The sequence below is a fragment of the Artemia sp. Qi Xiang Cuo genome, chromosome 9, assembly GCF_049724085.1.
Source record: "Artemia sp. Qi Xiang Cuo chromosome 9, ASM4972408v1, whole genome shotgun sequence".
Lineage (NCBI taxonomy): Eukaryota > Metazoa > Arthropoda > Branchiopoda > Anostraca > Artemiidae > Artemia > Artemia sp. Qi Xiang Cuo.
In genome coordinates this window covers 45,377,663-45,392,038 of record NC_142802.1, presented here as the reverse complement: position 1 = coordinate 45,392,038, position 14,376 = coordinate 45,377,663, and the positions used below count along the sequence as shown (strand labels likewise).

The 14,376-nt window shown below is 35.7% G+C and overlaps 1 protein-coding gene across 1 annotated transcript in view; it reads left to right on the top strand.

Annotated features, from left to right (window-relative positions):
* Positions 1-14,376, top strand: part of LOC148948705 (uncharacterized) — a 159,840-nt gene that overhangs the window by 57,388 nt on the left and 88,076 nt on the right. Inside the window, exon 3 of the mRNA XM_089094617.1 lies at positions 6,064-6,171. Within this exon, the coding sequence (XP_088950743.1) occupies positions 6,064-6,171 (108 nt within the window). The remainder of the gene's footprint in view (positions 1-6,063; positions 6,172-14,376) is intronic.

Genomic DNA, 14,376 nt, shown 5'->3' with positions numbered 1-14,376 from the left:
ATGCCCCGCTACCCTAGTTAAACTGGGATTATTAAATTTTTTTCGTCGCCAGATATGCAGAGGCAACTTATTAAATACGTATGAGTTTATGATATTTACCGTCGCACCAGAGTCAATTAGTGGGTTAAAGCAAACATTCGCCACACTAAAATCATTAAATATAGGTAACTTATTATTACTATCACTAAAGGACGGTACTACTATTGGGTTGGACCTATAAAATATTCTGGGCTCCTTCTGGGTCCAATTTATTCTTCTGAGGAGCCTGACACGTTTCCCTGCGGATTTATTTCATGCGTCGGTGTCTGCAATAGAGATTCAGATATGCCCCTGGAATCTCTAGCTAATTGATTTACATTTGTTTGCCGATTTTGCCACGTATTATTACGGTAGTTTGGATTTCTTTCAGCAGTGCCGGGTGCTGGCGTCGACTGCAAATGCCGTCGGCTTGAAAAATTTGCATTTCCCATCGGCAAATTTTTGGGATTTCTATACACCATCCTTGCCCTATATTGATTTTGATAAGTATTTTGGTTTTCGAATCGATAATTGTTTTGTCTATTGGGGGGAAGGTTATACAAATTCGGTTGGTACGCATTTTGAGGTACTGGTGTTTGCAATCTTTTCTGCCTATAACGTTGTGCACAACTGGCGCTAAAATTTGTTCTCCCGAACAAATGGTTGCCATAATTTTGCGTATTACTGACGGCATTCTTTGGTGCCGTTATGTCTCTAATCATAAAGCGGCACTCTTTCGCGATATGCCCAACACGATTACAAATATAGGATCTTATTTTGTAGGATTATTTTTATAACTAATTGGTTTGACGGGCTGAAAACGCACTGTTTTTGGCCTAGTGTGTTCTTGTGTTCTATTTCTTTGTGGCACTGGGGAGTTATCCCTTGAAAAGAAGTTTGAAGAAGCCTGACCTTCAAGTGAGGGTAGCCATGCGGTCGATTCGCCTAGGCTATTTATTTCTGTTTTACTGTGGTTTGCTACAATCGTGTCAATTTCGATCATTCGTCCTACCTCCTGAACTGCAAGATCCAATGTCTGAATATTTTTGGATATTACCATTCTATATAATTTTGGGGGAAACCCTTGCAAAAAGGCAGGTAGTATGATTTTTTTATACAAGTCTCCTGAACCTTTTCCGAATTTTTCTTTTATTGTAATCCGTATATTGTTAAGATATTCTCTTAAACTCTGTGTATGGTCTAAGCATACCATTCCGTGTTTTAATTTATTAGTTGAACTAGTTTCGATGAATCTTTCTTTGAATGCCGTTAAAAATCTGTCTATTGTATTTATTGACACATTATCATCATTTCCTACAGTGTTTTCAATTTGCTTTAGGAAGGTTAAAGCCTGCCCTCTTAATCTTAGGAGGAGTATACTTACTAACGTTTTTAGCTCTGTTTTTGTTAATTTTGTGAATTGGGCCCATTGGATATTAAATTCGTTGACATCTGTTTGTCCCTCATATTGTGGAATAGATTTTGTTATTTCCCCATTTTTCGCGACCAACTTTTGCGCAATTAATAGTTCGCTTAATTCTTCTGACATTTTTACCACTCACAATAAATTTATTTTTCACTTAACCTATTTGGGGGAGACTGCTATCTCCTATGAGATATTCTAAAAGGGTTTTCCTATTATGGCTTAGCGGTTATAGTCCTAGACACTTTTTCTTGTAAGTCTGTATCTATCCAATGTTTTCAATTTTAATTAAGAAGTTTGTAGCATAACTAGTTCGCATGTTTTCCTGTAAGTTTTACGACCGCGCCACTTGTAACGCTATGTATCACGCCACTTCTACCGGGGGAATTTTCGATCGCGCCAATTCTGCCGGGGGAATTTTATTGGTTCTAGAATTTCAATGATTGTCGGCCCTGTGCCGCTTATGACTGCGCCAACTGCAATGGGGGGATGGAAAAGACCCGCACCACTTGTGCCGTTAAGTTTTATTACGCCGTTACTATTTTAAACTTCTGTCGCTCAGATTACCTTGTGCCGCTAAAGATTGCGCCACGTATAACGGAGGGTAAGGTAAATGGGTGATCGCGCCACTCCCTATGGGAGAAAATAAGATAGATTAAGTAATAAATTAGAATTGCCTTGTGGGGTGATTAATTAGGCTGGGGATCCGTCAATCCAGGAGCGTAATCATACTTCGTATGGTTATCAGATTCCTTGGGAACGTTTCCAATGGAGACAATTGAACTAGTTATCTACTATGCGGTGAGATATAGGCATATAATAAGAACAAACACAAATAGAAAAGTAATGGGTTTATTGTGACTTACATTTCAGGTGTACAACAATGTATGTATATGGGCAAGGCTTCCCTTCATTTGACGACAATCGAGGCAGAGATAATAATAATAATAATAATAATCACACGAAAAACACTTTTTATCACTATATACTTCCAGTCCTAATTCTGCGCCCCAAGAACTATTTCACGATTGGCCCAACTCCTGTGGAGGGCCCGCTACTCTGTCATTATGTTGACAAACTCAAGTTATTATGCTAACTGAGCGTCCAATAATTTATTTTCAATATTTTGGTCATTAAACCTCCACATTCCTATGATAACTTGAAACTTCCTATCCTACTTGAAACTACTTTGTATAAAACATTGTCTCGTGATTTTTTTGTCAAGTATTTTCGCGAAATTCAAACTATCTTCTTTGATTAATACCGTAATCAACCGCTAGCTTTTTCCACATTTCACATCTGTCGGTCTGTAAAACAAAAAGTTTGGAATGCATGCGAAGCATTACAAAGTACTCTGGAATTTATCACATATGAAGTTCTCTTGCGAATATAATCATCCGTTTTTTTTGTACTTTAAAGGGATGTTTTGGCTGAGCATAAAATGCGGTTTTTCTTTTCTTGATTAAGAATTTAGACTCAAGTTTGAAACGGGATTTAAACTCAATTAGGGGGGGGAGTTTAACTTATATCGGAAGTATTTTTAGAAGGAAACAATTTTATTTTATTCGGAAGTATTTGAAAACAGTTTTATATTTTAAATATATCACATATTATTTACGGTACACTTGCGTCTGCAGCTACATACGACTATAACTGTAACTACTTGCAGCGCTGACTACTTGTGACTCTAAACTGTGACTCTTTGGTACAGCTACTGGGGCTGCATATGGCTGTGATTACTTGTAACTGCGACTGTGACTACTTATCACTACTGCTTTGACTACTTGCGACTGCTACTTCTGGTACCACCACTACTGCTAATAAAATAAATGAAAAAAGTTTAAGTACATCAGATTTTCAAAATGGCACAGATTTAATGTCTCAGTTATAGAATACAGTATTAAGTTAGAACTTTCAGGTAAAGTTGAGGGGGATGTAAAACTGAATCAAAGTAAATTAAATGTACCCAGATTGTCAATAGGGTGTCTTTGAAATATGCCAGGAAAAACTCAGGGTATTACGTTGGAACTACAGAGTAAGTTTTTGAGGGTGTTAAACTAAATCAAAAGACACTAAGTGCATCCAATTTTGTCCAAAGAGCGTATATGCGATATATCAGAAACAGCTAAGGGAATTAAGTTGAAAATTTCAGGGCATTTGAAGGGGGGGGTAATTAACTGATATTTGTCCATACTCAAGGTTCTAGCAGGGTATTCTGTCAATCCTATAGAACCCCGGTAATTATGTAGATATTCAGCCCATATATTTGAATATATTCTCCCGTATCCATCAATCCAAAGCATTTATTACAACAATTACTAAAAATTGTTACCAAATATTGTCCAACATACAAAAAGTAAGCCAAAATGTGGAAATTAAAGAAAAGAAACCGAAAATATTTAATATATTCTTTTTATTACTAATGAAAAAGACTGTGTCAATTAAAAACGAACAGAAACTGGTTTTTAAAAACTTTAAGACAAAGGAAGTTTCTACAGAAAAGTAAAGAGCAACATTAAACCAAAGATGAGTAGAAATAAATTAAAATATTTTTTCACGCGTAAAACTGCCATAAATTGCTATAAATAAATCAATGAAACCCAGAACGAAGACAGGGGGCGTTAAGCCAACTCCTCTTTATGGTAGTTTTGCTCGTTTTTGGTTTTATTTATTTATTGATAGTGATTTGGGGTGATTTTGTCCTTGAAAAAAAAAAATCAAATTTATTTCTGTTCATCTTTAGTTTAATTTTGCTCTTTACTTATCTTTGAAAAACCTCTATATTGGAAAAATTTTATTTTAAATTAAACTTAAGGACTGACAAATGTATCCCTAAAGCTAAGGGCTTTACTTTTTTTTCTATCTAGGGTTCCGTTTTCTGCATGGGAAAACAGCAGCTTGTATTCTTATCAAACAGTTCGTGGTAACGAACTGTAAGTAAGGAGCGACTCGGCTCAATAGTAAACGAAACTCTAAAATACACCAAAAGAATCAGTGTTTTATGCTGATTACAAATATATAAGTTTCATTAAGTTTAGTCTTACCCATCAAAAGTTACGCACCTGAGAAAATTGCCTTATTTTCGAAAAAAGGGGGAAACGCCCCCTAAAAGTCATAGAACCTTAATAAAAATCACACTATCAGATTCAGCATGTCAGATGACCCTGTTGTAGAGGTTTCAAGCTCCTACCTTCAAAAATGTCGAATTCTGCATTTTTTGCAATGAGGAAGATCACGGGTGGGTGTTTATTTGTTGTTGTTTTTTCCAGGGATGATCTATCGACCCAGTGGTCCCAGAAAATTGCGGGAGGGCTTGTTCGAACTGAAATTAAAAGTTCTAGTGCCCTTTTCAAGTGACAAAAAATGGGGGCAACTAGGCCCCCTCCCACCTTCATTTTTCCCAAAATCACCCGATCAAAATTTTGAGATAGCCATTTTGTTCAGCATGATTGAAAAATATAGTAACTATGTCTTTGAGGATGATTAATCCCCCACAGTCCCCCGGGGGAGGGCTGCAAGTTATGAACTTTGCCCAATGTTTACATACAGTATTGGTTATTGGGAAGTATACAGACGTTTTCAGGGGGAATTTTTTCTGCTAGTGGGGGGGTGTCTGGGGTTACGTTGGAGTATCTTTTTATGGGGGAAGGGACATTGTTATGAAGGGGCGCCGGATTTCACAGCATTATTTAAAAGAACTGTCAGAAATTAAATAAAAAAAAAACAAGTTTTCAACTGAAAACTTTTCAACATCAATACTTAAAACGAACAGAAACTATTACGTATATGATTGGGTTCACCCCCTTGTTTATGCTAAAGTTTTTTTTAGTACTTTCATAAGAGCTATTTATTCTAATTAACGGCCTTTGTGATTAAGAGGTCATTCTTAAAGAATTGCAAAAAATTCGAAATTAAGCGAAAGGGGCGAGGTATTGACTATGGGGTAACCCCCTAATATGCGTAATCAAAATATACGAATATAGAAGTTCGTTACGTAAGTTAATTCGTAAGTTACATATATTTATTACTAATAAAAACGTTCGTAAATAAAATTAAATAACTTTCGAGAAAGCCATTTAGCCAAACAGAAGTAAAATTAATATGTAAATTTTGTTTTAATTATTCATGTACGGTGATCAAAAATCAAAACCCGCATTAATTCAAAAACGTTCAGAAATTAAACAAACAAAAACAAGTTTTTCTTAACTGAAAGTAATTAGCGACATTAAAACTTCGAACAGAAATTATTTCGTATATGAAAGGGGCTGTCCCCTCCTTAACGCCTCGCTCTTTTCGCTAAATTTTGACTTTTCCTCACAAACTATTTTATTTTTTTTAAACAAAAAAAAAACTTTAGCGTAAAGAGCGAGGCGTTGAGGAGCTGACAGCCCCTTCCATATACGGAATAATTTTTGTTCGTTTTAAGTTTTAGTGTCGCTCCTTATTTTCAGTTAAAAAAAAACTTGTTTTTCTTATTTAATTCTTTTAACATGAGCTTCATTGCTCATTGCTTGGAAGCACACATTAACAGTAATAACATTAAAGTTAGAATAAAAGTTCCATCTTATTTAGCTCCAATGTGGTTCAATTTAGATCAAACGTTCACTTTTGCAATTTTTCAGGTGGTTTCTCTTTTGGTACTCCTTCAACTCAGCCGACAACAACTGCCCCCACATTTGGTTTTGGTTTTGGGACACAAACTGCATCAACTCCAAGCTTTGGAGAAACAGGTTAGGATCTTCAGACTTAAGATTATAACTTGTTTTAATACCGTATTTTAAATGCTAGATCTAATTTAGACCTAAGTTGATATCCACTTTTGATCTTATATTAGATATATACCTGATGTTATTTTGCTCCTAGATTAGGTATGAAAGCAGGATGTGTTTATGGGAAAGGGGAGAGGGATACATAAGAAAAGGTAAATTATTTGCAAATTTTTGAACATCTTGGAAATCTAGGGATTTGAGAGGGTGTGGATTGCCCCTACCGTAATTTCCCAATCATTTTCTTTATTTGTTCTTGCAAAATAATCTAATTGGTAGTTCTTTTTTGAAATTTAATTAAAGACAAAGCGTTTAAACAAAAATCAAAGCGGTGCCAGTTTTCTCTTTTTTTGTATTTGAATTTATTTGTCTCGGTCGTGTTATATTTGAATTTAGTACCGGAAAAATGTGTCAGCATGATTTAAAGTATTCCAATTTTTACTAACAGAAACTAGAAAATACTTAATGAACGTTTACTGAAGTCCATAGGCATACTCAAGTGAAATACAATTTTTCGTAAAAGGAGAGCTTTAACCAAGTACAAAACGAGTACTCTATTAGCCGAAAAAAGAGAGTATTTTGAAAGGAAATACGTTTGATGAATAATGCCTAACTACAAAATATTTTGATAATGTTACCTATAAGCCATTCAGTTAACTCGCAAACTTGCTACGAACCCTAGAAATCACAACGATTTGAATATGTATTCGCCATGAATTAAAAATTTGAGTTTAGTTTAAATTTTTGTAGATTTTCTCATGGTGTTATATTATTTATTTTTTAATAATAATGTATACTTTTTATTTAAATAAAATATACAAAAAAAATTTATTTAAATTCATATACTAGTATGATTTTAAGGAAAGATGAGGAAAATTAACCGAAGAAATTATCAGATCTTGGTGCAAAAAATAGCAACTGAAAGGAGAATTGTAAATATGACTGAACTTTTCGAGCCTGTGTCTTTTAAGTAAAAAAAAAAAAACAGTTATAAAAAAAAATTATGTGGTATTGGCGACTTTGGGCTTTTTAATACCTCTTAGTGCATTTTCTTATAAAGCGCCTGTTTTGGAAATAGGAAAAAAAATAGAGTAATAATGAGGTTAGTAAAAATAAGAGTAATAATAGCTTAACATTGAATAAAGTGGGTTTTATTGAACTTCTGTTGCAATACCCCAAGTACTACTACTAATAATAATTCAGCCTAGAACAAAGTCGCCTGAGGACAACACAGCTACGCACGCTCTTCCTCCATCCCAATCTGTTCAAAGCCTCCCCCTTTACACCCTCCCGGGAAGTTCCCATTTCCCTTAAATATTTCCTTGCCGCATCCTCCCATCCCAAACGAGGACGACCTACTTTTCGTTTAGCCCTAGACGGTTGGCCGAAAAGGACAAGCTTTGGCAATCTGTCATCCTTCATCCGGAGAACGTGCCCTAGCCATCTCAACCTTTCTATCATCATAGCCCTAGAAAGCTGGGTTGAATCTCACCTTCCGTACCTCTTCACCACGTCGAGGTGTGCTAACGGATTTCCAATGCTAACTAGGGACGGAGGGTTAAGCTTCGCTTCCTAGAACTCTACCAGCACCGCTGAAATTTTTAGGCTTAACTTGCCCCTTGCTCCCATGAAAAGTCAGCTGTCAATAACAAAGCTGGATCAAGATGCTTTTCATCCTCTCTGGCCTAGTGACTTCAGGATTCTTGCCCTGTGAAGTATTGTATCATGTTCCAAAAATCAAACCATGACTATCCTCTTATTCTGTGGCTTCATGGTGATTGCTTCTTGCCTGTAGCCATCGTACAATTTTCCCGAGAAAATCATCGGTTGAACGCAATGTCTCTTTGTGTTTCTAGACAGTCGGATCCATCTGAAAAAAAAAATTGTTTCTGCTCATATCTAACTCATTGGAAAAATTTGAATAATTTCCTTGATGGTAATTTATAGGAGGCAAGAGTTGAAAGAAGAGAAAGGGATTCACCGTTTCCATATGCATTTTGCGTAGCCTATTTAGTGCTCGAGCAAGTTTGTAAATTGGAATATGACCTAGTCTTGATTGCAAACCTGCGCGGCCTTTCCTAAGATTAATTAAAAGAAAACTTTCCGAAAAATAAGTTTTTCAAAGAAAAGTAAAGGCCATTTTAAACTTAAGCTCAGCAGATACAAATACCTTTTAAAATTCAAACTCAAAACGACCAGAAATTACTATTAAAGAATAAATGAAACCCAAAACGAACTTAAATTAAATAAGCAATCATAGCAAAAACATACAACAAGTAATAATATAAATGAATAAATAGATCTTAAAACGAGTAATGCTTAGATTGAATATGAGTATCAAGCTTAAAATGAAAAAAAAAAACATTTTCGTATTGAAGTATAAATGAAACTTAAAACTAACAGAAATTAATTAAATAAACAATCAGTGCAAACAAACATACAATAGATATTAATGTAAATTAATAAATAAATCTTAAAACGAGTGAAACTTAAATTGAATATGCAAATCAAGCTTGAAACGAATAGAAATCACCACAAACAAGAGTTTGGGTATAACCTCCTTCTCAGTAGGGAAGCCATAATGAGTCCCGGGCTACACCACTGCTGCCATCTACAATTTAGTCTACCGCCGACAGGCTATAATTTATTCAAGGATTATTGATCGAGTCTAATGGGGTCAATGCCACCCTTTTCAAGGTCGATTTATTTGTTGTTTCTAGGTGTAATGACTCCGGGGTGAAGTTTGCACATGCGCATTAACGGGAAGAAATGTATTGATCCACAAAGGGGGACAGATTTCTGAGAAACTGATTGCATAATCGACTAGGACAAAAGGGGAAGTAGATTTCTAGGAAATTGATTTTCATAAACGAAGGGGAATTATTGATCCACTAACGGAATTAGAAATGACATCACTTGTTTCCTAGGAATTATGCGGGACTCAAAAGAGATAGAAATTCCATTTTTAAATATGGCTTCTTTGGTCTTTAGTGACAGAGATAAATTAATATTCTATTTTTTAAATATGGCTTCTCCGATCTATAGGTCAGAGTGATAATTTAGCTATAAATTAATATTCTATTGAAGCCTTAATAGAGTAACCAAGAACACCTTAGAGATGAAGAGATTAACGCGGGAATTTTTTCCTGGGAATTTCAAATGTGACAGCGCAGGGATGCCAAAACAAAAGGAACAGGCAGAAATTACGTTTAGGGACTATTTGGGCGAAACTATTTGAGACATTTTAGAAGATGATTTAGGCGAAACAGTTTGAGTCATTTTAGAAGATGATTTGCGCGAAACAGTTTGAGACACTTTAGAAGATGATTTTAGAAGATGATTTAGAAGATCAAAAGGGGTGAAACTCTGTGGTCATTATAATACACAATTTCCATTTGAACAGTGTTGCGAGGTCCCATACCCCAACCCAAAGGGCCCCCCTACCCCAACCCAAAGGCCCCCGGGCCCCGAAGGCTTTCAAAGGCCCCTCGGACCCCCAAAGGACCCACGGGCCCCAAAAGGCCCCCGAGCCCCCAAGGTCCCCCGGACCCCAAAGGCCCCCGAGCCCCCACATTTTTTATACTTTTTTGAATCAATTTGTTTGTATGTCTGGGTTGGTGTTTGCAAGTCCAAGTGTTTGCCTTTATTGGTTTGTATGTCTAAAGTGCCCGTCTTTCTCTGTTTACATGTCTGAATCTATTTGTTTATATGTCTCGGTTGGTTTTTACAAGTCCAAGACTTTGTCTTTGATGGGTTGAATGTCTAAAGTGTCTCTCATTCTCTGTTTTTATGTCTGAATCTATTTGTTTGCATGTCTGGGTTGGTGTTTCCAAGTTAAAGAATTTGTCTTTGTTGGTTTGTACGTCTAAGGTACCTGTCTTTCTCTGTTTGCATGTCTGAATCTATTGGTTTGCATGTCTGGGCTGGTGTTTGCAAGTCCAAGAATTTGTCTTTGTTGGTTTGAATGTCTAAAGTGTCTGTCTTTCTCTGTTTGCGTGTCTGAATCTATTTGTTTGCATGTCTGGGCTGGTGTTTGCAAGTTCAAGAATTTGTCTTAATTGATTTGAATGTCTAAGGTGCATGTGTTTCTCGGTTTGTGTGTCTGATTCTATTTTATGCATGTCTGGGTTGGTTTTTTCAAGTCCAAGAATTTGTCTTTCTTGGTGTGAATGTCTAAAGTGTCTGTCTATCTCTGTTTGTGTGTCTGATTCTATTTGTTTACATGTTTGGGCTGGTGTTTGAAAGTCCAAGTATTTGTCTTTGTTGTTTTGAATGTCTAAAGTACCTGTCTTTCTCTGTTTGTGTATCTGATTCTATTTATTTGCATGTCTGGGTTAGTGTTTGAATGTCCAAGTATTTGTCTTTGTTGGTTTGAATGTCAGACACACAAACAGAGAAAGACAGACACTTTAGACATTCAAACCAACAATGGTAAATTCTTAGACTTGCAAGCATCAACGCATATATGCCAACTAATAGAATCAGACATACAAAAGGAGTAACACAGACACTTTTGACATTCAAACCAACAAAAACAAATTCTTGGATTTGCAAACAGCCACCCAGACATGCAAACAAATAGAATCAAATACACAAAAAGAGAAAGACAGACACTGTAGACATTCAAACCAGCAAAGACAGATTCTTGGACTGGCAAACATCAAGCCAGACATGCAAATAAATAGAATCAAAAACACAAAAAGAGAAAGACAGACATTTTTGACATTCAAACCAACAAAGACAAATTCTTGTAATTGCAAACATCTACCCAAACATTCAAACAAATAGAATCAGACAGACACACAGAGAAAGACAGACACTTTAGACATTCAAACCAACAAAGACAAATTCTTGGACTTGCAAACGATAACCCAGAAATGTAAACAAATAGAATCAGACACTCAAACAGAGAAAGACCGACACTTTGGACATTCAAACCAAAAAAGACAAATTCTTGGACTTGCAAACACCAACCCAGACATGCAAACAAATAGAATCAGACACATAAACAGAGAAAGACAGACACTTTAGATGTCCAAACAAACAAAGACAAATTCTTGGACTTGCAAAGACCAACTCAGACATGCAAACAAATAGAATCAGATACACAAACAGAAAAAGTCAGACACTTTAGACATCCAAACCAACAAAGACAAATTCTTGGACTTGCAAACACCAACCCAGACGTGCAAACAAATAGAATCAGACACACAAACAGAGAAAGACAGACGCTTTAGACATTCAACCCAACAATGACAGATACTTGGACTTGCAAACACCAACCCAGACATGCAAACTAATGGAATCAGAGAAACAAACATAGAAATACAAATACTTTAGACATTCAAACAAGCATAGTCAAATTCTTGGACTTGCAAATACCAAACCACAAATGCAAACAAATAGAATCAGACACACAAAAAAAGAAAGACAGACACTTTATACATTAAAACAAACAAAGACAAATACATGGACTTGCAAACACCAACGCAAACATGCAAATAAATAGAATCAAACATACAAATAGAGAAAGACAGACACTTTAGACATTCAAACCAACAAAGACAAATTCTTAGACTTGCAAACATCAACCCAGACATTCAAAAAAATAGAATCAAGCACCCAAACAGATATAGACAGATACTTTAGAAAATCGAACCAACAAAAACAAATTCTTGGGCTTACAAACATCAACTCAGAAATCCAGACAAATTGAATCAAACACACAAAAAGAGAAAGCCAGACGCTTTAGACATTCAAACCAACAAAGACAAATACTTGGACTTCAAACACCAACCCAGACATGCAAACAAATAGGATCAGACACACAAACAGAGAAAGACAGACACTTTAGACATTCAAACCAACAAAGACAAATACTTGGACTTGCAAACACTAACCCAGATATGCAAACAAATGAATCAGACACACAAACAGAGAAAGACAGACACTTTAGGCATTCAAACCAACAAAGACAAATTCTCGGACTTGCAAACACCAACCCAGACATGCAAACAAATAGAATCAGACACACAAACAGAGAAAGACAGACACTTTAGACTTTCAAACCAACAAAGACAAATACTTGGACTTGCAAACACCAACCTAGACATGTAAAGAAATTGAAACTGACACACAAAAAGAGAACGAAATACTATATTGTCATTAAAGACAACACTGAACGATTCTTTGAAACGCAAACGTCAACCAAGACATACGAACACGCTGAATCAGCCACGCATACAGATACCGACTAAGACATTAGGCATTCAAACCAACAAAGAGTCATTGACGGAAATTCAAACATCAATTTTGATATATACATAAAAAGAATCAGATACACAAACAGAGAAAGACAGACACTTTAGACATTCAAGCCAACAAAGATAAATTCTTGGACTTGCAAACACCAACCCAGACATGCAAACAAATAGAATCAGACACACAAACAAAGAAAGACAGACACTTTAGACATTTAAATCAACAAAGACAAATACTTGGACTTGCAAACACCAGCCCAGACATGCAAACAAATAGATTAATACATATAAACAGAGAAAGACAGACACTTTATAAATTCAAACCAACAAAGACAAATTCTTGGACTTGCAAACACCAACCCAGACATGCAAACATATAGAATCAGACATACAAACAGAGAAAGACAGACACTTTAGACATTCAAACCAACAAATACAAATTCTTGGACTTGCAAACACCAACCCAGACATGCAAACAAATAGAATCAGACACACAAAAAGAGAAAGACAGACACTTTAGACATTCAAACCAACAAAAACAAATACTTGGATTTGCAAACAGCCACCCAGACATGCAAACAAATAGGATCAGACACACAAACAGAGAAAGACAGACACTGTAGACATTCAAACCAACACAGACAGATTCTTTGACTTGCAAATACCAAGCCAGACATGCAAACAAATAGAATTAGACACACAAAAAGAGAAATAAATACACTTTTGACATTCAAACCACCAATGACAAATACTTTGTATTCCAAACATATACTTAAACATTTAAACAAATAGAATCAGACATGCAAACATAGCAAGACAGACACTTTATACATTCAAACCAATAGAGAAAAATTCTTGAACTTGCAAACGATAACCCAGACATGCAAACAAATAGAATCAGACACACAAACAGAGAAAGACAGACACTTTAGACATTCAAACCAAAAAAGACAAATACTTGGACTTGCAAACACCAACCCAGATATGCAAACAAATAGAATCAGACACACAAAATGAGAAAGACAGACACTTTAGACATTCAAACCAACAAAGACAAATACTTGGACTTGCAAACTCCAACCCAGACAAGTAAACAAATAGAATCAGACACACAAATAGAGAAAGACAGATACTTTAGACATTCAAACCAACAAGGAAAAATTCTTGGACTTGCAAACACCAACCCAGACATGTAAACAAATATAATCAGACAAACGTACACAGAAGTACAGAAAATGTAGTCATTCATATAGACAAAGAAAAATTCTTGTACTTCAAACACTTATCCAGACATGCAAACAAATAGGATCACCCAAAAAAACAGAGAAAGACAGACACTTTAAACATTCAAACCAACAAAGACAAATTCTTGGACTTGCAAACACCAGCCCAGACATGCAAACAAATGAATCAGACACACAAACAGAGAAAGACAGAGACTTTAGACATTCAAACCAACAAAGACAAATTCTCGGACTTGCAAACACCAACCCAGACATGCAAACAAATAGAATTAGACACAAAAACAGAGAAAGACAGACACTTTAGACATTCAATCAAACTAAGAAAAATACTTGGACTTGCAAACATCAACCAAGACATGTAAACAAATAGAATCAGACACAAACAGAGAAAGACAGACACTTTAGACATTCGAACCAACAAAGAGAAATTCTTGGACTTGCAAACACCAACCCAGACATGCAAACAAATAGAATCAGACACAAAAACAGAGAAAGACAGACACTTTAGACATTCAAGCCAACAAAGACAAATACTTGGACTTGCAAACACCAACCCAGACATGCAAATAAATAGAATCAAACACACAAACAGAGAAAGACAGACACTTTAGACATTCAAACCAACAATGACAAATTCTTTTACTTGCAAATACCAACCCAGACAT